At 31.6% G+C, this 24,287-nt stretch overlaps 1 protein-coding gene across 2 annotated transcripts in view; it reads left to right on the top strand.

The window, feature by feature from the left end:
* The first annotated feature begins 1,946 nt into the window (after positions 1 to 1,946).
* The window catches only part of LOC143239753 (BUB3-interacting and GLEBS motif-containing protein ZNF207-like), a 38,515-nt gene continuing 16,174 nt past the window's right edge, over positions 1,947 to 24,287 (top strand). For both annotated transcript variants that reach the window (XM_076481209.1, XM_076481208.1), the window contains exons 1-3: positions 1,947 to 2,198; positions 11,910 to 12,036; positions 13,986 to 14,121. In XM_076481209.1, the coding sequence (XP_076337324.1) occupies positions 2,158 to 2,198; positions 11,910 to 12,036; positions 13,986 to 14,121 (304 nt within the window). In that variant the 5' untranslated portion in view covers positions 1,947 to 2,157. The remainder of the gene's footprint in view (positions 2,199 to 11,909; positions 12,037 to 13,985; positions 14,122 to 24,287) is intronic.

The following is a 24,287-nucleotide window of genomic DNA, read 5'->3' as shown; positions in this document are numbered from 1 at the left end:
CAATAGCATGAACACTCATTTTATTCTCCAACTGCTAGATGTATGCAACTGTTGATATGAGATGTTGTGGAAACAACTTATGCATGACTTGTGTCACTTTCCACATTAAATTTGTTTGAATGTTTTACACTGTTGAATGAGTCAAGTGGATGACTTTTGCTGTTAACCTGTTAAAAAGATGTCACACTGTGATTTCTATTGCTAGGATATTACTTGCTGAATGTCCCTTCTGGATGATACTCGTTTCTTATGTTTATCCATAGTATTTTGCTTTCCAAAGTCATTAGGTACAAGTCATCCCGAACTTGGAAATTCTAAATTCTCAACCTGAACACATCTTTATGATCTGATTGTATTAATGTTTTGTATTGGATATGGCTACTATATACCTGTCCATAAAGCACTCAGTTTTGGGTGACATTACGCCACCTACACAACCCCATAAAATGTCATAATGTAGATATGATACATAACATTTCACCAAACTTTATATCCACTATAGCTGTTATGTGTCTTGCTGAATTACATACTCAGATTTAATTCAATCTACACATTTAACCCATGTATATCACGGTGTTGAATGCTGCAGAAAATGTATTGTGTACCTCAAAAAGAACAAAGTGTTCTTTAAGCACAGAGTAAGTTACATTACTATCCTTGTGGATAACACTCCAGAAAGATCATGCAATATTGGAATTACTCATGGCCTTTCTCAGTTCATGACCCAGTAGTAAGGTGCTATACGGAAAAAACATGTTAACCACTGAGCCACGCGCGGCATTTGGATTGTCAAAAATATTTAGCACACGCAAACACACACATATTGAACCAATTAAACACGACAAAAATTGACGATAGCAGATCTTAAGTAGAATAGTTTTAGCTTTAATTAATCGAATGCGTGAAACAAGATATATTCTGAGTCTGAATTTTGAACTAATACCAACAGTAACGCTAATAGTAATTTATAATAGCTAACAAATAATATAATGCCAATAAACAATAAAAATATTTTTGATTGTTTTTGGAATTTCGCACAAAGCTACTCGAGGGCTATCTGTGCTAGCCGTCCCTAATTTAGCAGTGTAAGACTAGAGGGAAGGCAGCTAGTCATCATCACCCACCGCCAACTCTTGGGCTACTCTTTTACCAACGAATAGTGGGATTGACCGTCACATTATAACGCCCCCACGGCTGGGAGGGCGAGCATGTTTAGCGCGACGCGGGCACGAACCCGCGACCCTCGGATTACGAGTCGCACGCCTTACGCGCTCGGCCATGCCAGGCCCCAAATATTTTTGAACTTTACTGTTAAAAATTTGTAAAGGAGACAAAAACTTTAAAATATGTTTTCTAATCCAATAAAAAGCTAAATATATATTCCTTTTACAAGTATAAGCAATACGAAACACTGGTGATGCAATAGTAGTGACAGCTGGTAGATATACTAAATACGAATGCCATGGTCATACGGTAAATGCTTAAATACCACAAACTAGTGCTAAATGCTTAATCACAGCTTTTTTTTGTTCTCAAGTTCGCAAGAGAAGAAAAGATCTGGCAACACTATAAACATTACATAGTTAATGTCAGCACCGACATTTCACCCAGGCATCGTTTGACTTGACTCTTGGTTCTTTTTTTAATTCTCGTTTTTAAGTTTTCAAGGCTTAACACCCAATAACATTAGCATCGTAACTTTAAAAACTAACAAGTTGAAACCATACTGGGCTTAATCCTTCGAACTTTCAATCAAACTTTCAAAGAAAAACTTAATTCACACTCTTAATTTTTCCTGAGGTAAAATAAAAAGCAGAAACTACACACAAATCGAACTAATTATTTAGGTTTAATTATTACTTCTAGAAGAACATTATCGGCCTGTGGACACAAGCTTAAAACTGTTAGCAGTTTATCTAGAAAGTAAATCCTAAACTTGGGTTATCACCCTAGCGGAATTGAGCCAAGTTGTAATACAAAAAGACGGAAAAATATTGAGGTCTAACTCGTCTTTAGGTTATCTAACATTAGTGTACTGTGGAATAGGTAGCTAATAAATTGCAATTTGCACTCTACGTCTAGATAATTAGTTTATTTGGAGTTTGAATATTTTCGTAATTTTATAGTTTACGTTACAGAATCTTTTTTTTTTCTGATATGGGACGAAAAAAGAAGAAGCCCGCTAAACCTTGGTGCTGGTATCCTTATCTCATGTCTTAGGCTTAATGGTGGACATATCTCTAAAATAAATTAGATTACTACTATTAGTACTAATTAGCTGTAAAGTACCATCTAAACCAAGTTGTGAAAATATACCTGGAGGTGAAGCGCCGAAATTAAAGTTAAGTTTTGTAAATACGGACATTGAAGACTTCTATTGTAGTTATAAAAAAAAATGTAGGCCTAAATTCAAATATTACCGGAGCTAACTTATGAAACTAGATAAATTTGTCACTACTAGCAATTTAAGTAGAAAGTTTCTAGGTACATCTGAAATATAAAGAACTGAGAAATTAAAATGGGCAATTATAACTATTGGTGTGAAATAACTAATTAGTTATATGATACTTGATAATAAAATTCACAGATAAGATTCTCATCCTAAATTCTTATAGATCATAGTAGTTAGAGGTTCTGGTTGTGGGAGACTGTATGTATTGATTTGAAAGGACTTTTAGATTTCAAAGAATGAAAAGAAGTGAGTTTGGATGATATATGTGATGATCTGTGTTGGAATATAAGTTGTTTTCTTCTAATACATGTTGGTATAAATGGCATTAATGACAGAGTAATATACAGGGTTTAAAGGAAGCAGTACAAATTGATAGAATTAGGCTGAGATATACTGTTTTGCAGTAATTTGCATAACTAGTAAATTATAAAAATGAATTTTCTTGTTATGCAGAATGTCAGTGTTTTCATTTTTGATGGTGAGGAACTTGCTTTTTAGAGTATAAAGTTTGTAGACAACTTGAATGGGTTGTGGAAGAAACTTTATTATTTAAGGTATTTGTGTGAAGTTTTGGCTTGATTATCTCACAAAAGATAGTTAGATGATCACATCTGAGTATAAACTTGGGAAATGATTTGACTTGTATGTATGTTTTATTTAAATTACATGAACTTTCTAAGACACACTCCCATTTGATAATAAGATTTTGGATGTTTTACTTTCCAAGATTAACTTTCAAATATTTTGAAACCAAAGATGTACTGAAGTCATGGAAAGTAAAATTATAACTGCCAAATAAAACTAGTCAACCTTTAGTATAAATTTTAACTCTGGTGCAAATAAGTATTATAAATGTAGGTTATCATACATTATTTGTTAAATTGTCTTTGAAAAATGCAGTGTTTGTATGTCATTATGCAAAATTTAAAGTTATTTGTTTGGAAAGAAAGGTAGAAATTCTGACCAAAATATTAATATTTATTTCTAACACTCAACTTGCTAAATTTATTTCCAAAGTAACTTAATAGCCAACCAGAGAATTCTTTTTCCTCTGTGTGGCTATACATAGACTCAATGTTCAGTTTGTTTCAAAAGTCTTTACAACTAGGGTATTGTGTCAAAACAAAGTATATTTGTATGTATGTAAATTATAATTAATGTTATAAAATAAGTATATTAAGCAGTTTTCTAATTATTTACAATATTAAGGTTTTGAGCATTTTTATAGTTTAATAAGCATAACTGCAGTTGACAAGTGTTGTCAAAATGTGTAAATATGATAGCTTTTTAAATATTTGACAAGGTTAAGGTCAAAGTTATTTTTAAACTGTGCTAACCTGTACTGTGGGGTAATCAATACATCCACTAGTAGAACTCTATCTTTGAGTCTGTGTTTAAGACAAAAAGTAAAATCAGACATTGTTTTAATAGTTATCTTACTACAGTATATCAAAATGAATACTGAACATCAAATTGTTAACACTGTTGGGCAAGTGTTATGTTAGCAAATAGTCCGAGTGCATGTGTTTCAGGATATATTGTAGTTAACTTACTACATAGGAACACTGTTTCTTGTTGAAAAGAGCTACATTAAGTTTAGTGTTACTGTTTTTGTTGAAATTAGAGCTACATGTAAACATAGTTAAAACTACACATTAAAGTTATTCGAGGTACTTAAAGTGTTATTTTAACCTTTTTGTACTGGGTTACAGGTCAAAGGCTATGTCATAATGTTTGTTGACTTGAATTAAAAATTTTATTGGACTACTATATTATAAACTTACGCCAATAACTTAGGAATCAAATTGTGGACAATAATTCAAACTTTAATATTGTATAAGAGGTAATTTTTAAATTTAAAAGTAAATATTAAAATAACATCTAAATATAGTTCCTAGTGAGTCGTCGTATGTTGAATGCAGAACTGCTTAAAATTAGATGTTTGTGATGTCAAAATACTAAGTCTATAGTTTTGTACAAATTAAAAACTCAAATTACTAATATTAATAAGCTAGAATATAAAATAAGAACCTTGTATTTTTTTTATTTTGCTGAGATGTACTGAATCATACAGTGGCCCCATTCAACTCTTTTTTTGAGATGGTCCCTTAGATACTCTAACTAGAGTATATGATGTGAATAAGTAATCAACAGCTTTTAAGCTCAATAAAATTATAGTTGAATTTTGTGGTATTAGTGTAGTTGTTTATGACTTTTTGGTCATTTAATTCTGTATATAAATCTTGAAATAAATTGATATCCTCCAGATGTGAAATTTTAAAACGCTAAGCAGCTAAATTCAGAGGTTGTACCTGGAAGAGATAATTGTGTGCTTTATTTATTGTTCTATATTTTATGAAAAAATGTTTCACAACTTATTTATAAATAGTAATAATTTATATATGTACCTAACGTATAATAATTGAAATGTGACTATTACAAAATACTAGTCCAATAAAACACAGCCAAGGCAGAGAAGTCGGTTTTATATTATTGGATACACGAGTGCAAATGCACCATATCAGTGCAAGTTATGTAATGTTAGCTAGATATGACTGGAAGGTCAATATTATAAAAAAAACAAAACAATATGTATATAATATTATGAGACTTAAACTAGGTAGACCAAACGTTTTTATTTTTGTATTATAACATGAGACTTAAGCTACTTTGGCCAAATGTTTTGATTTTCATTTTGTAATATGCAGTCATTTTATCATAAGATAAAGCACAATTTATACTTTTCTTAATTTTTATATGATGATTACAAATATGGTCAGCTGATAGACACCACACAGAGTATAGAAACCAAAATATAAAGTCTTACTGAAAATGGCCCAGCATGGCCAGGTGGTTAAAGCATTTGATTTGTAATTTGAGGGTTGTGGGTTTGAATCCCTGACACCAAACATGCTCACCCTTTTAGCTGTGGGGGCATTATAATGTGATGGTCAATACCACTATTTATTGGTAAAAGAGTAGCCCAAGAGTTAGCAGTGGGTGACAATGACTACCTGCCTTCCCTCTAGTCTTACACTACTAAATTAGGGACTGCTAGCGCATGTAGCTTTGTGTGAAATTCAAAACAAACCAAACTTATTGAAAACAAACATTTAAAATGTCCAAGGTTACACAAATAATAATTGAGATTTTTCGAACAAAGAGTAGTTATTTTAGTCATAACATGAAATAACTTTGCACTCAGACTAGTAACGAAATGGACTCTACTTTCACAAACAAATTTTTAGGAAAAATTTCATTGAGAAATCTAATTCCTTGTGCACAAAAAACTTTTAATCTTTACTAAAAGTCTATGAAATTTTGTGAAGATACACGTTGTATCAAAAGTTACAGGATGAATACTTAACGTGCTAGTGTGTATATGAAATTGTATATATTATACCAAGGCCACTTGTAAAGGGTTAATTGACTTTTGAATAAATATCTATACACAAGTTCTGTGTTCCTATTTTTTTAAATTTTAAGACAATTGTGTAGTTTGGAAACTGAGATTCTGATTTCTGTAGGATTTTCTTGTTTTCATTGGTAATTTATTGTGGACTATTTTGATGATTTACAAAAAAGTTGCACCTAAAACACTGAAAGAAGAGGTTCATGCTGAATTTTTTTTTAAAGTAAATTTCATTTTGCATTAGGTGCTTTTGGTCTCAACAACAAGCTGAACAAAGAAAACTGTAACCAATAATAAAGATTTTTATCTATCATTGTACCAAAAATTATTGTTTTTTTGTTTGTTTATTTTTAATATGACAAGATAGTGTCCATTAAAAGAAATTATAAATGGAAAATCTGTCTAGATGGAGATCATAGGATGAACATGTAGGATACATGTACTGTGACCTGTGGGATGGGTTATTGGTAGGGAATAGATACTGATATTTGATCAAGTGTTTGGTAAATGCTGTTTGAGGAAGTTTTAATAGAAATTGTAAATTGTGTTTTTATGGTGCTAGTGAGGGAAATTGGTTAGCTTTGAGGGAGTGCATGTAATGAATAGATTAGTTGGTATTACTGATATGTAAATTATAGATTTTTTTTTAAAATAGTGAAAACCTCAATATATTTGTAGAATTGAATATGTTGGGTGAAACTGGTGTTTATGGATCTTTGTAAATTGAGGGTCATGAAGATGTTACTTTTAGAAGCCTTTAACTCATAAGAGGAAAATATTGCAATGGCTGTGAATAATATATGTAAATTAATGATGTTGTTTGTTTACTTTTAAACATTTCAAGCACTGTAGCTCTTAGTCACCCTAAGGTTTTTATAAGTTTGTATAGTTTAACATAGAGCTGTAAATGTCTTTGACATGTGGTTCTGTGTTACAATGAGTGTTTTGTAAATAGTTTGAGTACTGTTGTAAGTTAATCAGGGTTAAACAATACTGGAGCAGTAAGTTTGAATAATACAATGAATATGAGTTGATAGGTTTTTAATTTTAATTTTCTTCTCTTATTGTTTTGAGAAAAACAATTACTGTAGAGCTACATGTAATAATTTTTTGCACCATATTTACAAACAAAGTAATTTCAGGGAAACAGCTAGAAACGAAGATAATTTTGCTACAAAGCTGTAAGATAGAAAACAAAATCTCACTATTGCCTTCTAAAGTTATCTCCACATGTAGAAATCCTGACTAGGAATGATACTAGTGTAGACCTTACTTTAAGTGCTGAGGAGAATATGGTTAAAAAACATGTGATTAAAGAACACTACGGGATAGGTGTTGAAACTGAATGTGAAGTACATCATTAATTTGACAATATCTGAATTCAAACAGTGTTTTTATCTTTTGGTTTGGGTGAGATATCAGTGTTTCTTGAAACTGGCCTCTAGCATAGGATTTGAGTCTGTGTACCCTATAATGTGTTAATATTGGATAAGGTACTAGCTATAATTATGTATTCTAAACAGGGCTTGTGTGGATATTCAAACTTTAATTAAAATAAATTACAGAAGTCCCAACCACCAAAGCTTGTAAGATAGCTTTAGAACTTTATATCCAAGAACCCAACCAGTTAATACACAAACCCAGCAACCAGTTAGCAACCTAATATAATTCACTACCACCAAAACTGACTGTGTTTAATAACAAAAACTACCTACATTTTTATGACACAGACTGAATCTCAAGCAATGAATTTGGCCTTACATGCCTTACAAACAATACTGGTACAGATATGTTGATAATACAATTGCTCGATTCACATTTACAGAACACAGTTGTTTTTCAACCACGTTAATTCCATATAGCCCAATATTAAGTTCACCTCTAAACATGAGAAATCTAACCAAATAACATTTATCAATTTCATGATCACAGAGCTAATACACAATTTAAAATAGAAACTGACAGAAAAAAATTGCCCCTGCTGGATCACACATTCCCTGGGACTCAACACGTGAAACAAAACAAAAACTCAACATATAAGAAAGCAAATAAACACAGCCACAAAACTATGTTCACCTGATAAGATGAATTATGTAATCAACAAAGTAAAACAACACTTCATCAACATCAAATTTCCTTCATAAACTATTGAAAAAATTAAATGCACACCTAGACCAACAACAAACAGTCAATAATAAATGAAACAACAATCTATAAAACCTTAAACTGTTGTATACCAAGTATTACTGATATCAGTGAAAAAATAACCAACATTTGGAAAAACAACTTGTAACCAAACACAAAATTCCAGTAAACATTAAATTTATTCAAAAAACTAGGTATAAAACTAAAGTCCATACTATGTAAAAACTACACTGACAAACACAACACCAACATAATTTATAAAATACAATGCAACAACTGCTACAACTTCTATATTGAAGAAACAAGCAGAAAAATGGAAACCAGATTCAAAGAACACAATAAAACACCTTCACACATTTTTGAACACTGCAACTTAAACAAAACATACCCATAGAAAACACCCATATACTAAGTAGGGAAACAAGTATAAACAAACACGAAATCAAACAAGCCCAACTTATACAACAACTGAAATCAATATAAAGGAACTACTTTTATACCTATACTAATTAATAACCTAACTTCTAACTGTAGTGCCTCTACAGTCTCATACCAGCTTACACACTCATCCCAAAGGTGTGATAAACAACTATCAGTTACTGAAGATGACCTAAGAAGGTTGAAATGATGTTCTCTATTTTGGTTAAAGTTTTAATACCCAAACCAACCATCTTGAGAATACATTTTTATTTCAAATGGGTTTCTTGTCATCATGAATAGTTATTCATTAGTATTATCCCATGTTTCAGCAGCTAATCTGCTGCTGGCATCAGGGTGTTTCTGAACAGTTATGTTTTAACTAGAGTAAATTACTATGGTAGAAAATAAAATTGTCTGAACAATTATGTTTTAACTATAGTAAGGTACTGTGGTAAAGAATACAATTAATGGTCTGAACAATTGTGCTTTAACTATAGTAATGTACTGTGGTAAAGAATACAACTAATTGTCTGAACAGTTGTGCTTTAACTATAGTAATGTACTGTGGTAGAGAATATAACTAATTTTCTAAACAGTTATGTAACACTAACACAAATTTTGTTCCTAGATAGTATGTGTTATTTTTCTAATTGTTTATGTTGTAAAAGTACAGAAAATGACCATTATTCCCTTCAAACATAGCTTTTGTGACCTGGATAATGAAATTTAGAAATTAACCTATCTTCTATGTAAAAATGGGCAAATTTGCACATTTTTATTTATATAATGTCTGAATGAAACTATATATGAATCAAGATTTACATTATTTATTCTAAAGTTATACAAAAATGAGTTTAGAAACGAGTAGTTTTTTGAGATTTGCGAATGTAATGTAAATCACCTTCACATATCAGCCCCCAAATATAGTTTCTCTTCATGTTTTCATTATATGTTCCTCGGTAGAGGCGTTCAAAGTCCAACATATCTTGGTGGAAGCACTCACCTTGCTTCTCTGAGTATGCTTTCATGTTCTTGAATTTATCAAGATGAGTGTCAAGGATATACACTTTCAGGGACATTCTACAGCCTATTTTGCCGTTGTTTTTACCAGATCCTCGACCAGTCCCACATAATTTTCAGCCTTGTGATGTGTAATGGTAGGAACAACACCTGGTGGTCCACTAGTTGCTCACACTTTACACTGTGCTTCCCCACAGAGAACTGAGTCTGTTGTGGCCAGTGCTTCCTGTTGTACCAAAGGCAAAAATAACAGGGAAACTTGGTAATGCCTCCTTGGAGACCCATTAGGAATGCCACCATTTTGAAGCCTCCAATAACCTCCTAGCCATACTCATCATACTTCAAGGCTTCTAGCAAGGTCTTGACACTGTTCTAGAAAATTCTAAAAGGTTCTTGAAGATTCTTGCAAGTTCTACAACATTCTAAAAAATTTTGAAAATTCTTGTAAGTTTGAGAAAATTCTCTATCAGCTATTCAGCACTGAATCTATCTGGAATATTTTGGAAAATGAGTAAATTTGAAAATGTCATTACCCAGATCACAAAAGCAAAGTTTGAAGAGAAAAATAGGTCTTTTCCATTTACTTTAGGCATAAGCAATTGGGAAATAACACTTTCTGCCCAGGAACAAGAGAAAGTAAAAATTTTGTTATGTAGTGTTATAGTAAGGTACTGTGGTAGAGAATATAACTAATTGTCTGAACAGTTAGTTTAATTACAGTATGTAAGAAGATTTTTACTTTTTCTTGTTCCTGGGCAGAAAGTGTTATTTCCCAATTGCTTATGCCTAAAGTAAATGGAAAAGACCTATTTTTCTCTTCAAACTTTGCTTTTGTGACCTGAGTAATGAAATTTTCAAATTTACTCATTTTCCAGAACATTCCAGGTAGATTCAATGCTGAGTAGTTGATAAAGAATTTTCTCGAACTTACAAGAATTTTCAAGAACTTTTGATAGTAATATATGTATACAGGGGCTCACCACTCACCACTTCAGTTCAAGCTGCCAAAGTGAACACAGGTTCATCTGATTTTATCAGAGATGGCATCAAGAAGCTGCAAGCATTCTGCTATGTATGTGGCCAATTTATCAAGACAAGCAAAAAGGTACTTTGTGACAGCATCTGCTAAACTATGTGAAGCCTACAAGGCATATTTCGGCATGCCTGTCAGGGATCAAGACAAACCCTGGGAACCTCATTTTACCTGCGAGCACTGCAAAAAAAACACTGGAAGGTAAGATGGTCAATTTTTGCTTGCCTGAATTGTAAGATTTTATGTTATACAAATTTTAGACCTTTTAAAATTTAAATATCTTTCAGTGCACCTCAAAGAGGAATACAACAGTGTCAAGACCTTGCTAGAAGCCTTGAAGCATGATGAGTATGGCTGGGAGGTTATCAGAGCCTTCAGAATGGTGGCATTCCTGATGGGTCTCCAAGGAGGCATTACCAAGTTTCTTTATTATCTTTGCCTTTGGGACAACAGGGACACTACAGCACACTACAACAGGAAGCACTGGCCACAATGGACTGAGTACTCTGGGGAGGCACAGTGTCAAGTGTGAGCCACTGGTGGACCTCCAAAAGGTGTTGTTCCTACCATTGCACATAAAATTGGGTCTTATGAAACAATTTGTCACAGCTCTTGACAAGGAATCTGCGGCCTTCAAGTACCTTCGAGACTTCTTCCCTAAGCCATCTGAGGCAAAGGTCAAAGCTGGTGTCTTCATTGGACCACAAATAAAGAAGATCCTGGAGTGCACAGAATTTTCCAAGAGCTCAGTAGGAAGGAAAAAAAGCTTAGGGCAACTTTGTCACAGCGGTTCAGAGTTTCTTGGGCAATCACAAGGCTGAAAGTTATGTGGAACTGGTTGAGGCTGTGAAGAACTTTTGCAAAATGGGCTGCAGGATGTCCCTGAAAGTCCATATCCTTGATGCTTATCTTAATAAATTCAAGGAGACTATAGGAGCGTATTCAGAGGAGCAAGGCAAACACTTCCACCAAGATATACTGGACTTTGAACGCTGCTACCAAAGAGCATGTAACGAAAACATGATGGGAGACTATTTGGTGGCTGATACATGAAAGTGATTTACATTACATTTGCAAATCTCAAAAAAACTTCTCATTTCTAAACATTTTTGTTCATTTTTGTATAACTTTATAATAAATACATGTAAATCTTGATTCATGTTTTATTCAGCCCTTAAGTAAATGAAAATTGCAAATTTGCACATTTTTGCAAAGAAAATAGGTTAATTTCTAAATTTCATTATCCAGGTCACAAAAGCAAAGATTGAAGGAAATAATAGCCATTTTCTGTACTTTTACAACATACGCAATTAAGAAATAACACATACTATCAAGGAACAAAATTTGTGTTACATAGTGTTATAGTAAAGTACTGTGGAAGAGAATATATCTGATTGCCTGAACAGTTATGTTTTAACTCAAGTAAGGTACTGTGGTAGAGAATTTGATGATGAGAAAATTTTGATCCAACATCAAAAAGCCAAACACTTCAAATGTCACATCTGTCACAAGAAACTCTACACTGGACCAGGCCTTGCTATTCATTGTATGCAGGTAAATTACTCTCTTTGTGTGGCCCGAAGGTAAATTGTAGATAAATGTAGATAATGGATCTGTATAGATTTGTGTATATAAATACAAATAGGATGCTAATATGTGAAAGTGATGCATAATTAGCTGATTATGCTACCTTAAATACTAGTTTGATTGAAAACTTTTATTTTACATTTAAATGAAATAAAACATTTATGTAGTTGAAATGTTTTACTTAGACCAGTATTCATTTTATATTTTAAATAAAAATAGAAAACCTTGTTTGAGTAGGTGTTTGTTGCTGTATACTAATACTACGTCGAATAAACCTTCATTGCAAAAGGACGTTGTATTGTGACTAGTTAAAAGAATGAATCTGACTTGAGCAATACAAATCTTTATTTAACAGGAATCATTTTAAGTGTTATCATTAAGTGTTTTTAAACTAAAATAGTTTATTAATTAGACATACCTAATAAGCAATTGATAAAACAAAATGGAGTAACAGTTTGAATGGAAAATATGTACATTCAAAAGTAAAAAAAAAAAATATAAAATATAGTGTTCACTTTTTTAACAAACTTGGGAAGGAAGTGTTGGCTTATCTGGTGTTTCTTTCTCAATGATAAAAATATTAGTGTTGATATAACACTAGTAATTATACACTAGAATGTTGTATTGAAGTTATTAGATGTACCTACCCTGTGCTGCACGATAATTGTCTGCTCTGATGCATGAAATCAGCTGCTGTGTATAATGTTTTCTTATTACATCAGTTTTTATTTTTGTACTGGGTAGTGCTCAAACTACAAGCTAAATCTATTTAGCCATTGATAGCTGAACCTGCAAATCCTTGTAAGTACTAACAAACTTGTGGGCCTGTGATCCACATTTACAGAGCTGCTATAATGCATGTTTAATTTATTTAACCAAGTTATGAACATTAATTAGTAGGCCTACTTATTTATGTGTTCTAATGTAAATTACTGGAAAATTCACAAACCACTTTTGGGGAAACTTCATAAAAATATTTTCTCAAATTTTCTGAGTTCCCTAGGAGACTGAGTGAAACATTTTATGGTTGTGGAAACTCTGGCAATTCATTTGGCATCAATTAGAAGTTGGTGAGTCCAGCATTTAAAGAGAATATTTTTTTGGAAATCTTTGGGTTACTCAAGGGTTTGGATGGAAAAGGTTTACTTAAGTGCAAATCTTGGGATGTCATTTTCAACTCATTTTGTTGGTTAGTACTATTTGAAAGTCTGTGTGACAAGCAGTTTGGAGGAGTTATGTGATATACAGGCACTGAATCTTATATGGATTTGGTGTATGTAATTCAAAGCAATTGACTTAGTGCTGTAGCCACATTTAACATTGGTTGCTTGCCAGTATATATTCATTGTAGTTGAGCAGTCATCATATTCCTCCTCCCTTTATGACACTTTAGCAAGAAGTTATTTTAAAATTACATTTTCTTTCAATCACTTATGCCAGGCAGAGAGTTGTACTTCTTTAAGATGGACACAGTCTCTCAGTGTACTGTTCCCACTAGGAGTATTTCTGTTTCTGTTGCTGGAAAGAAGTCAGTTTTAAAATTTATTTTTTCACACTGGCCCCTCAGTCATCATTTTAATGCAGGAGTTTAACTAAGAGAAGTAAGGACCTGAAAATATATTTCAAGTAGAGACTTTTCTATAGAACCACTCACTGCTGGTGTGTGTATTTTCTTCATCATGAGGAAAACTGTTACTTTCCTGTTGATGGAGTTGTATGATTTGATATTGCCTGGTAACAGACTTTTTACCCATACCAGCTATTTTACTTGTATAATTTTCTGTAGAGAGATGAGTATCTGTGTTAATTAAATGTCAAGGTAGGAGAATGTTATTTTTTATGACAAGTTTAAAGTAGAAAAAAAAATTACAAGTTTATAATTATCAGTGATGTGTTTCTTTTAAACTACAACTTAGGTTCATAAGGAGACCATTGACAAGGTTCCTAATTCCCTTCCCAACCGAAATAATGTTGATATAGAAATTTATGGTATGGAAGGAATTCCAGATGAAGATGTGAAGGAACACGAAAGACAAAAACAGGCAGGAGAATGTATGCATTTGTGTTTTATTTCACTTCCTATACAGTTATAAGTTATAATAAGTTTATTCATAAAGTAAGCAGTCTAATATTATTTATCAAATAATTGTAGGTTTTCTATTTCTAGTTAGTTGGTGTTTCAATGAAGTGTTGACATTAGGTTTAGTGAGGGAGAAATTTTATTTAGCTCCAAAGCATTATATACATTAATAACATCATTTGGTAACTTACAGAAACAGCTTAAAATGAAGGACTTAAATCTAGCAGTTTGTTTCTCCTTGAAATAATTCACTTACTTTAGATTACTAACCTTTGTCATTCATACATCTAACAAATTCTGTGGTAACAGATTGAGCAAAGCAAACTAGTAATGGTAAATTTGTAGGCCTAACAAACTTTTTCTCATGTTATATTTAATTTAGCTGTAGTAGTTGGGCTTGTTATTTTCCTTGAACATTGATACCAGTTATAAAGAACTTTTATTTAAAAAAAAAAAAAAGTTGCTGAACTAATTTTCCATTATGAAAAACAGAAGTTGAATTTCTGAGTTATACTGTGATGTTCAGAATAAAAAAACCCATCAAAATTCATCTGTAAGACAGTAATAAACTATCCAAATATTTTGATAATTTATTAAAATATAATTAAAATATTTAGTTTCAATGTGACAATTTACCGTATTAACTATTGGTGTCACTTTAATATAATCAGGAAAGATGTCTTTCACATTACATTTAGTAAATATAACAACTAGTGAGAGTATGTTGATATACTCTAGATGAAAGCCAGTGGGTGTCTCATCACATCATGCTTGATTTTTATGAGATATAGAAATGATAAAACTCAAAATGCATTTATCCAGTTAGAACAGTTTGATTACTGTCTGTCCATTATGGTTTTAGTGACAGGAATGCAAAGGAGCTGTGCAGGGGGTTGCCATGTAGTGAATGTTGATATGATTTAAAGAAATTAATAAGTGAGCTTGAAATAAAGACATAGCAAGAGATAACCTAGCCTAGAACCAAATGTATAAAATTTGTGATGACAGTAAATATAGTGCTATTTTAAACTTAAATAATTTCTGAATTAAGGTAATCACCAACATTTTAAATATAAAACAAATTATCTTTAATCAATGAAGACTTTTAGTCAAGAAATCAACAAATATTTCAAGTTTTGTTTATACATTTTACTTAATTTCAGTATTCAGACTAACAATATTATTAGGTTATATTTGTGTTGTTAAGCAACAAGATATAAAAGGCATTGTTACCAACTGGCTTTTCCATCTGTTGGTTTTCCAAAAGACATATACATTTGTGTGTGTATGTGTTGATAAGTAATGATACCTAGGTGCACTCCTCAAGGATCCACTTAATAAGGATGCAAAATGTCTTGTTTCTAGGTTATTTTTTCTGAGATAAGGCAGTCATGTACATAATGTGCTCTTTTATTGTTATTGATGTAGTAAAAAGAAGAAATTCAGGCATATTTCTCACCCAGCAGAAAAAACAAACAACACAGCATTGTCTAAGCTCTGTTATTAAGATATGGTAACTTTCAACTAGATAAGTCTAGTGATGCTCCTTTTGTCTTGAAAATAAAGTTTGAATCCTCAAAATATGTTACCAAGGTCAAGAGATGTAAAATCTTCAAATAGAAATATTTTTTGCTTTTAGTAAAAGGACAAGATGATTTAGGGGTCATCATGAACATTTTAAAAATAGTATCGAAATAATTTTAGCCAAGACATTTCACATGAGTTTATTTTCCAAATACCTGTTACCTTGAGTGTATGCTGTGGTAACTATTATCATATTCTATTTGATTAATATATCTTAGACTCGATGATATGTGAATTTTTCATTGATATTCCATTTTATTTTGTTGTGGTCCTTGCAAACCAAATAATGTGATACATATAACATGTAATGAATTTTATTTAAAATGTCTCTGGGAAAAATACATTCAGTGAAGAAAGGTAAAAATTGAATAAATACTCATATTTATAAATCTTACAAACTATATAAACTTTAAAGTTAAAAAAAGTTTACCTAAGATAATTATGATTAATTGTAACAGATCTGAGGAGGAAGCTGGTATATTGCTCTTGAGTCCAAAGGTCATGATTCTTGTTGGGATGATTGCTACAATTGTAAGAGAATGTTTTAAACTTGTTAAATGTTTAGGATTTGGGCAAGGTGTAATTTTTGAGCAGCCATTAGGAGTGGATGTTGTGAAAAGAAATCTTTATCTTGCTCATGTACAGAAGTCAATGTTTTATTTGTTATGATGAGAAACCCACTTGAAATAAAAATGTATCTCAAGACGGTTGGTATGTGTGTTTGAAACTTTTGATATAAAGTATAGAACGATGTTTTGATCTTAGATCATCTTCAGGTTAACAAAGTTTGCAACTGAATGTTTGCTGGTGCATATCTTGGACAAGAGAGTAAACAAGTGTGGGATTGTAGGGGATGTTACAGTATATGTTAGGTTATTAATTAGTACAGGTATAAAGTTGTTCCTTTACATTGGTTTAATTTTGGTTTTAGTTATTGTATAAGTAGGGCATCTTTGATTTTGCCTTTTGTTGATATTTGTTTACTTAATATCTGGGTGTTTTCTATGGTTATGTTGTGTTTATTTGATGTGCAGTGTTAAAAATGTGTGAAGGTGTTTGATTGTGTTCTTTGAATCTAGTTTCCATTTTTCTGCTTGTTTCTCCAATATAGAAGTTGTGGCAGTTGTTGCATTGTATTTTATAAATTATGTTGGTGTTGTGTTTATTAGTGTAGTTCTTACATAGTATGGGCTTTAATATTTAGTAGTGTTTCTAATATTACTTCCTTAGTTCTGTTTTCATTATAAAATTGTCATTGTACAGATTTCTATAGTGTTTAGAGAATTTTAGCTTTGAAGATACTCCATAAATACAGTTTATTGTAAGATGATAAAGCTGTCTTTCATTAATAGTGCATCTATGTGGATAATCACAAAGATGTGTACTCTTTAAACACTTAGTAAGTCATCCTGAAATACTATGAGTTAAAACCAAACTCTGTATCATTGTTTTGTTTTATGACATTCAAGTTGAAGAAAACTACCAGGCTCTTATAAATCTTCTTAAAATTAAAGTTACTTTATTAGTTAAACCCAAGGATTATTTGAGGAAAGTTAGTTTTTGTTAACACCAGTAATTAACTGATTTATTTGATGTCTGATCATTCAAGACCAAGTAATTGTACAGTTTTTATCTAATTATCTTCACAAGCTATTCTTCTCAGGTAAGTCCTTATCAAACTAATAAAAGGATAATTACATTATTTGGTATGTTTAGATCATAAAGCAGTGAAAAATGTTTATACATCATTAAATCTAAGGAATGTTTTTCTTATTCTAACTATAGTATGCAACCAAATTTATATCATAAATTCAAAATGGCCAACATTTGAAAAATGAAACTCGGGTAAATGAAAAATCTTTTGATATAAGGTTTATTTTGATACAGTTTTAAGAAACATTTGTGATGGGGTATTGTGGACCATGAAATCACTTCATTCTTCAGGATATCCTTTTCTTCATTCTTATGTATTCTATAAAGCTAGGGGATCATGTCTACATTTTAGAATGGTCAAGTACTATAAAACAAGTTCTTTCACCCATATATTTACCTTTTAACTGGCTGTGAATTGTTCATTGGTCCTCTGTTTTTTCTACCTTCTTTTATACATAACTCTTACACCAGATCCTGGTGTTCTTCTTTAATAGAAGTATAATTAATACTTTAATGCTCTGTCCTAGTTCTGGTCACTTGTAAACTGGAGAAGCACTGTTTACAGCTACTGGCTGTAGGGTTCATTTAACCTATAAACTGTTGGGAATGGTTCCATCTCTTTAAATTGTGGAGAGATTTAATCTACTGTTGGTGAAACTGTTTTGGTTGCTGTACCTTCATACTGTAGCAGTACAAGATTTAATGGGCAATGTCTAGGTTCTGGCCACAATACTGTAAGACTGGAGTGATACATGAACATCAGCTGTTGGACATTACTATTTCTGATTACAGGAGGGGAGGTGCTGGATATATTTTTCTCCATTTCCTGAATTAAGGGTATATCAGCCACTGAGGCTTAATGAGTGAACTTTTAACAAACATACCCTTTTTAGCATCACAGGAAGTAAATTATATAATCTAGTCAGTTATCTTTGGTGCCAGAGCATTAGATCCACATGTGACATATTCATGATGTCATATCTGCACTTTGAAAATGGAGAAAAATAAAGTTCTCCATGATGGGAACCAGAGGCCAAATGGGAAAATTGTGACTCCTATTGGAAATCTGCATGCATGCAGGATAAAAATTTCACAGAGTTGTGTGTTGCACATCACGTCATAAGTTTTTCTAGTATCATACATATTAGCAACAGTTCCATTACAGTATGATGGTGATATAGTAACTCTGATAAGAGTTGTTCATTTCTTATCTTGGTGAACAGGAAATGGGTTCTACATATAACTAGGTGTACATAGTTTCTGAGATCTAATTTAAAAATTAGGTGATGTCTGTGTGGTTATAGAAAGTGTTGATGTGCTAGAAATGCAGGGAAATAGCAACTAATTTTAAGGATGTTAGCTGTACTTGTGCTCCTTGGATTATGGAAATACAAGTGATTTGATTCTTGATCTTTAACTGGCTGTATTGTAAGTATGTTAATTTTTATTTAACTGTTATTAATAATAACAATTAATTTGTTTTTAGGTTGTAGGTTTTGAATAGTTGCTGTATTAATGCAAGAGTGGAAAGGACTTTTAATCAAATTCTGTACCAGTTGAGCAGCTGATTAATATGAATACATTTACTGACCTTATAATTTTGTAACATTAAGGCTGTTTAAGTGCATTTTTGTTTTAATAAGTATTGGTAAATTCTTTCCTCATTCATAGATGCAAGTAAATAGTGTACAATATTTGTATCTGCTAATACTTGTATATTATATATTACATGTAGAAAAACGTGTTTAGAAAAAGATGTTATTTAATTATTATATATTGTTGTTAAGACAATTTTACACATTAAAGAACTTGTTATGAAAGATTAGATTTATCTCCAAAAACAAAGCTACTTGTTCTGGAGATTTGGCTCAAATGCTGTTTTTCAGGTCTTCCATTTATGGGCACCAATGGCACAAACTGCCATCGTATTGTCCCTAACAACGGCAAACTTACCAGGTAAACTAAAGACAGACTGTACTGTTTAACAGTTTAAAAAATTTACTTAAAGTTAACTAATTTTGTGTATTGTGTTATTTATAAATAAGGACAGTCAAAGCATATAGTTCTGTTTACACTTAATTAAGTAAAATGTTATTTATGGGTAGAGAAACACTGAGGGTCATTTACAGATTATGGAAACCTGTGCGAGTAACTTAGTGACTCCTGGTTCTAGAACCATGATCATATCTGAAACCAAATCTGTGTAAGTACTATCCCCTCATTCTAGAACCATGTTCACATCTAAAACCAAACCTTTGTAAATTAGTTACTGTTTCCTTTCTCTAGAACTATGCTCACATCTAAAATCAAACCTCTAAGTTAGTTACTGTTTCCTTTTTCTAGAACCATGCTTACATCTAGAATCAAACCTCTAAGTTAGTTACTGTTTCATTTCTCTAGAACCATGCTCACATCTAAAACCAAACCTCTGTAAATTAGTTACTGTTTCCTTTCTCTAGAACCATGCTCACATCTAAAATCAAACCTTTGAGTTAGTTACTGTTTCCTTTCTCTAGAACCATGCTCACATCTAAAATCAAACCTCTAAGTTAGTAACTGTTTCCTTTTTCTAGAACCATGTTCACATCTAGAATCAAACCTCTAAGTTAGTTACTGTTTCCTTTCTCTAGAATCAAACCTTTGAGTTAGTTACTGTTTCCTTTCTCTAGAACCATGCTCACATGTAAAATCAAACCTTGCTGGCTGTAAATGCATGTCGCCCCTTTTCCCAAAATGACAGTCATACAAACTCATTCAAAAGGTAGAAGTCTTCTGTATTTTTTGTGAAGCAGAAACAACTGTGCAGCAGTGTATTTAATCTTTCTGGACTAGGGAGTTAAAACAACTACACAGTAATGTGTTTTATCTTTCTGTAATGGGAAGTTGTCACTAACAAGCAGTGGGCTTCTTTAAATAAGATGTGATGTTCTTTTACCACAGTGAAAATGGAACATTCTACTGTTTGAATGATCACAGGACTACTTCTCAAAATATTTCTTGGTGATTGCAGGATTCATCTGTAACAGAAGGTTATATCGAAAGTTAGAATAAACTCCACTACTGTAACAGTCATATTAATGCTGGCTTTATGTAAAACAAATACATAGAAGTGAAGGAAATAAATTTCCAAATTATTGGTATAAAGGTTTAGAATCAGTGGCTATTTACTTGATAAAAGATAGCCAAAAGACTTTTCAACCACATATTTGTGAAGTCCATAATACAGCTAAAGTATATTTTTAAATTTTGCCTCAAATTAATGTACCTAAAGGCATTGGCTATTTCATGGAAATCTATTCAGCAAACTTATTCTAGGGATGTTTGTAAAAAGTTTGGGAATCACAATATGATTATTATTCTCTAGCTTTTCCCTTAACTGGGATCACTGTTCTTTGCATGTGTTACTTTCCTCCAATCACCTCTATTCATTGCCAGGCCTTCAGTAGTTTATTTCCTTTTCATCTACTCTTTAACTCTCTCACTAAGTGCTCTAGTCTGCAGACTAACCTTGTAACAAATTTGTGCACTTTATATATATCTTTTCATTATAACTTAATGCAGTATGTGTATCTTCACATAATGTTGCAGGTTATTAGTAAATGTTACAAGGCTTTCATTCAGAAAATATCAGATTTTTTTTTAAGTAATATGTTTCTTCATTTTTTCCCCTTGAAATGTTCACCATCCAATATACAGATTAATTTTGATTTTAAGATTAAAAATACTCGTATATCAAACAAGTTTCTCATGTGAAATTCGTGTAGTTACAAAATGTTTTCATTTAGAAAAATAACTTATTTTTAGCATTATATATTTGTATGGGTTGGGTTAAATTGACTGACCTTATAACCACAGTAACAAATTAGGAAATAGATATAAATAATGCTTTTTTAATTCCAGGATTACTACAGATTATAACAAGAAATGTTTAGTCTAAATAGCTTTAAATCTTAAAACTATACATCTACATATATTTATTACTTTTATTTTATTAACTTTTCAGCAGTACCAGGCTAACAATACAGAATTTACAATGCCCTCATTATGGTGTACAGTAGTCATATTTTGGTTATAATACTTTACTTATGTTTATATGTTATTAGTATTTATGAATGAGTTTTTAAATTTGTTATATTTCTTGAGACAAATAAGTGAATAGAAAAAGTATATAAAACTTTTCCCTTCTACCATTTAACAACTTTGTACTTGTTTGGCACTTGCCATATTTTGATAAGTCAGATTTTACAAATGGAGGATGTAAAACATAATAACTATTTTTAGGTTTTGCATGTGTATTTTGAAATAAATCATATAATTATAATATCAATATTGCAGAACAACATTCTCACTCCTCTTCCTTTAATGTTGAGGAACAAAAATAATCTTGGGGACTTTACAACTTTAAGAAGCTGAGAAAACCATGCATTATAAAGTTGTGAAGGTGTATGTAAAGAAGTTTCCAAAAATGGAGAAGGTGTTTGGGCCACATTGTTTGATTTGATAAATTTAGTTATCTCACAAATAGAAAATATAAGAGGTTATTTTAAATTTTAACTTATCAGTACTGGTAGTTTGAGTTTTTAATTTCTGAGAAACTATAGACTGTATTTGGACATCACAAATATTTTGAATCAAAGCTACATTCAACATACCGAGTGACACGCACATAAATCAATATTTAGAAATTTTAATATTTACTTTTAAGAAATGAATGTAGGATTATAATCTAAACTTTGATATCAAAGTGAAACATTTGTAAAATAGTAATTCAATAAAATTTTGAATGTAAGTATACAAATGTGATGACATGCTCTTTGACCCTTGACCATATGAAGATCTCTACCGAGAAGGTTATTCCCATCCTTTGAAAGCTATACTGGCCTTTCCTGTTTTTTCTTTCTGGCTACTTGTTCTTCTCTTCATGTGACTGAATCACCTCACCATCACTTTGCTTTCCTTTTACTCATTTCCATAGACTCTTGCATTTCTTTAATTTCAGATAGAGCATGATTGGTGGGTAAACAAAAATGCTCTGCAGTGCATGGGAAACTAAATCATTGTTTCCAAAACAGTAAATGACCCTACCTACCATGTAACAAAAGTTAATTCTTTGAATAGTCGTTATGTTTAAAATATTTTTATGTATGTTCATTTCTAAGAAAGATAGCACAGTTTTCATTTACTATATACAATTTGTATTTATTAATCTAAATTTGTACCAGTAGTGTATGTTCTTTAGTAAGATATTTTTTAAAGAGTAACTCTGGAGTCTTTAATTTTATATTCTCAAGTTTAGTATGTGAAAACAGTTAAATGGTGTCTATGTAGTTCACTTTGTAGTTTTTCAGCATCTTTTGTTGAAATCCAAATAATTAGGTCAACATTAAATTTAAACAATTATTTTAAAGGTTATATACACATTTTTTGGTGTTTTTTTTTAAGTATTTCATGAATATTTTTTCTTGTTCTTGAGAAAATGTGTAATAATTTTTGTTTTCTGTTTACTAGTACAAGAGATTTGGTTGTTTATATTTTTGATATTTGAACTATATTATAATAATCAGTTAAACCTGTGGATTGTTATTGGATATATATGTATGGTAGACCACTTAATATATAAAGTATAAGATTTTTTAAAATTTAGAATAGTACGTATAATGTTGAACTATCAGTCTTTTTTCTCTCTAATTTTATTTATGGTTCTGTAGATCTACACTTATACAACTGTAGCTATGTTTACTGTTATAACTACATTTGTACAACTACAACTGTATTCCCCGTTAGAATTACATTTGTACAACTGTAGCTACAGTTTGAGATAAAACTATATTCTATATTGATGTTACTCTCCACATACGTTAGTATATATTGAGTAAATGACCAAGTAGTAACAGAGAAGGCAGTGTTATGTCAGACAAACACATTGAGTTGTTATTTTAGTCTGTATACATTTAGAACATTCGTTCATCACACAAATACATAACACCTGTTTTGTATAATAGGATTTTTCAAAACAGATCAATGCTTTGTTTAAACAGTGTCTCTATACTTGGTGTAGAGTCATGCCAAAAGTTATAGAACATCAAGTTGCTTACTGTCCAGAAATGGTCTGAAGCAAATGGACATTGCCAGGACACTAGGGTACCTCCAGTGCACCATATCCAGAATTCTGAAATCTCATTGGACTATAGGAGGTGTTCCAGAAAAGTTTACTTGTAGATGGCATTATTCCACTACCATAGATGGCTACATTTTGATCAGTTTAACATATCAAGATCAAAAGAAGCCTTACAACATTTAATGTCAGGAATGGCATGAACACATTCATTCCAGCATACTCAGAAGAACATTGAATAGGAAACTGACCAAACAAATTTATTTTGCAAGAAGAGTTATCTGTAAATCAATGTTATCCACAATTTGCCAACATGACTGTGTCACTTAGGGAAGACAGCATGCAAACTTAGTTAAGACACTGGTGGAATGCCATCTTTTCAGGTGATCCCTGTTTTTGGCTTTTTAAAGCTGATTATGTGATTGGTATTTGTTGTTTGTTTGGAGAACAGATGAAGTATTACTTTTTCCATTGTAAACGTAAAAGGTTGTGAAGTACATGTCTGGGCAGCTTTTCACCATGGTGGAGAATCTGCTGTTTGTATTCTTGAGGGAAATGTCAGTGGTATCTCATACAGAAGTCACATGGAGATATTTCTGCTATATGCTATTGAAAAGGTTTGGCTATAATTGTATGTTTCATAATGACAATGCTACTGCCCACAGTATGTGTATTGTACAGTATTAACTTGACTAGGAGGATAGAAGATTTTTGTCCAGCAAATTCTCTGGATTGTAATCCCGTTGAAAGCTTGTGGCAAAACTGAATTTAAAAATTGCTGACCAT

This window comes from Tachypleus tridentatus, chromosome 13, assembly GCF_004210375.1.
Source record: "Tachypleus tridentatus isolate NWPU-2018 chromosome 13, ASM421037v1, whole genome shotgun sequence".
NCBI lineage: Eukaryota > Metazoa > Arthropoda > Merostomata > Xiphosura > Limulidae > Tachypleus > Tachypleus tridentatus.
This window is presented reverse-complemented; position numbering and strand designations above follow the sequence as displayed.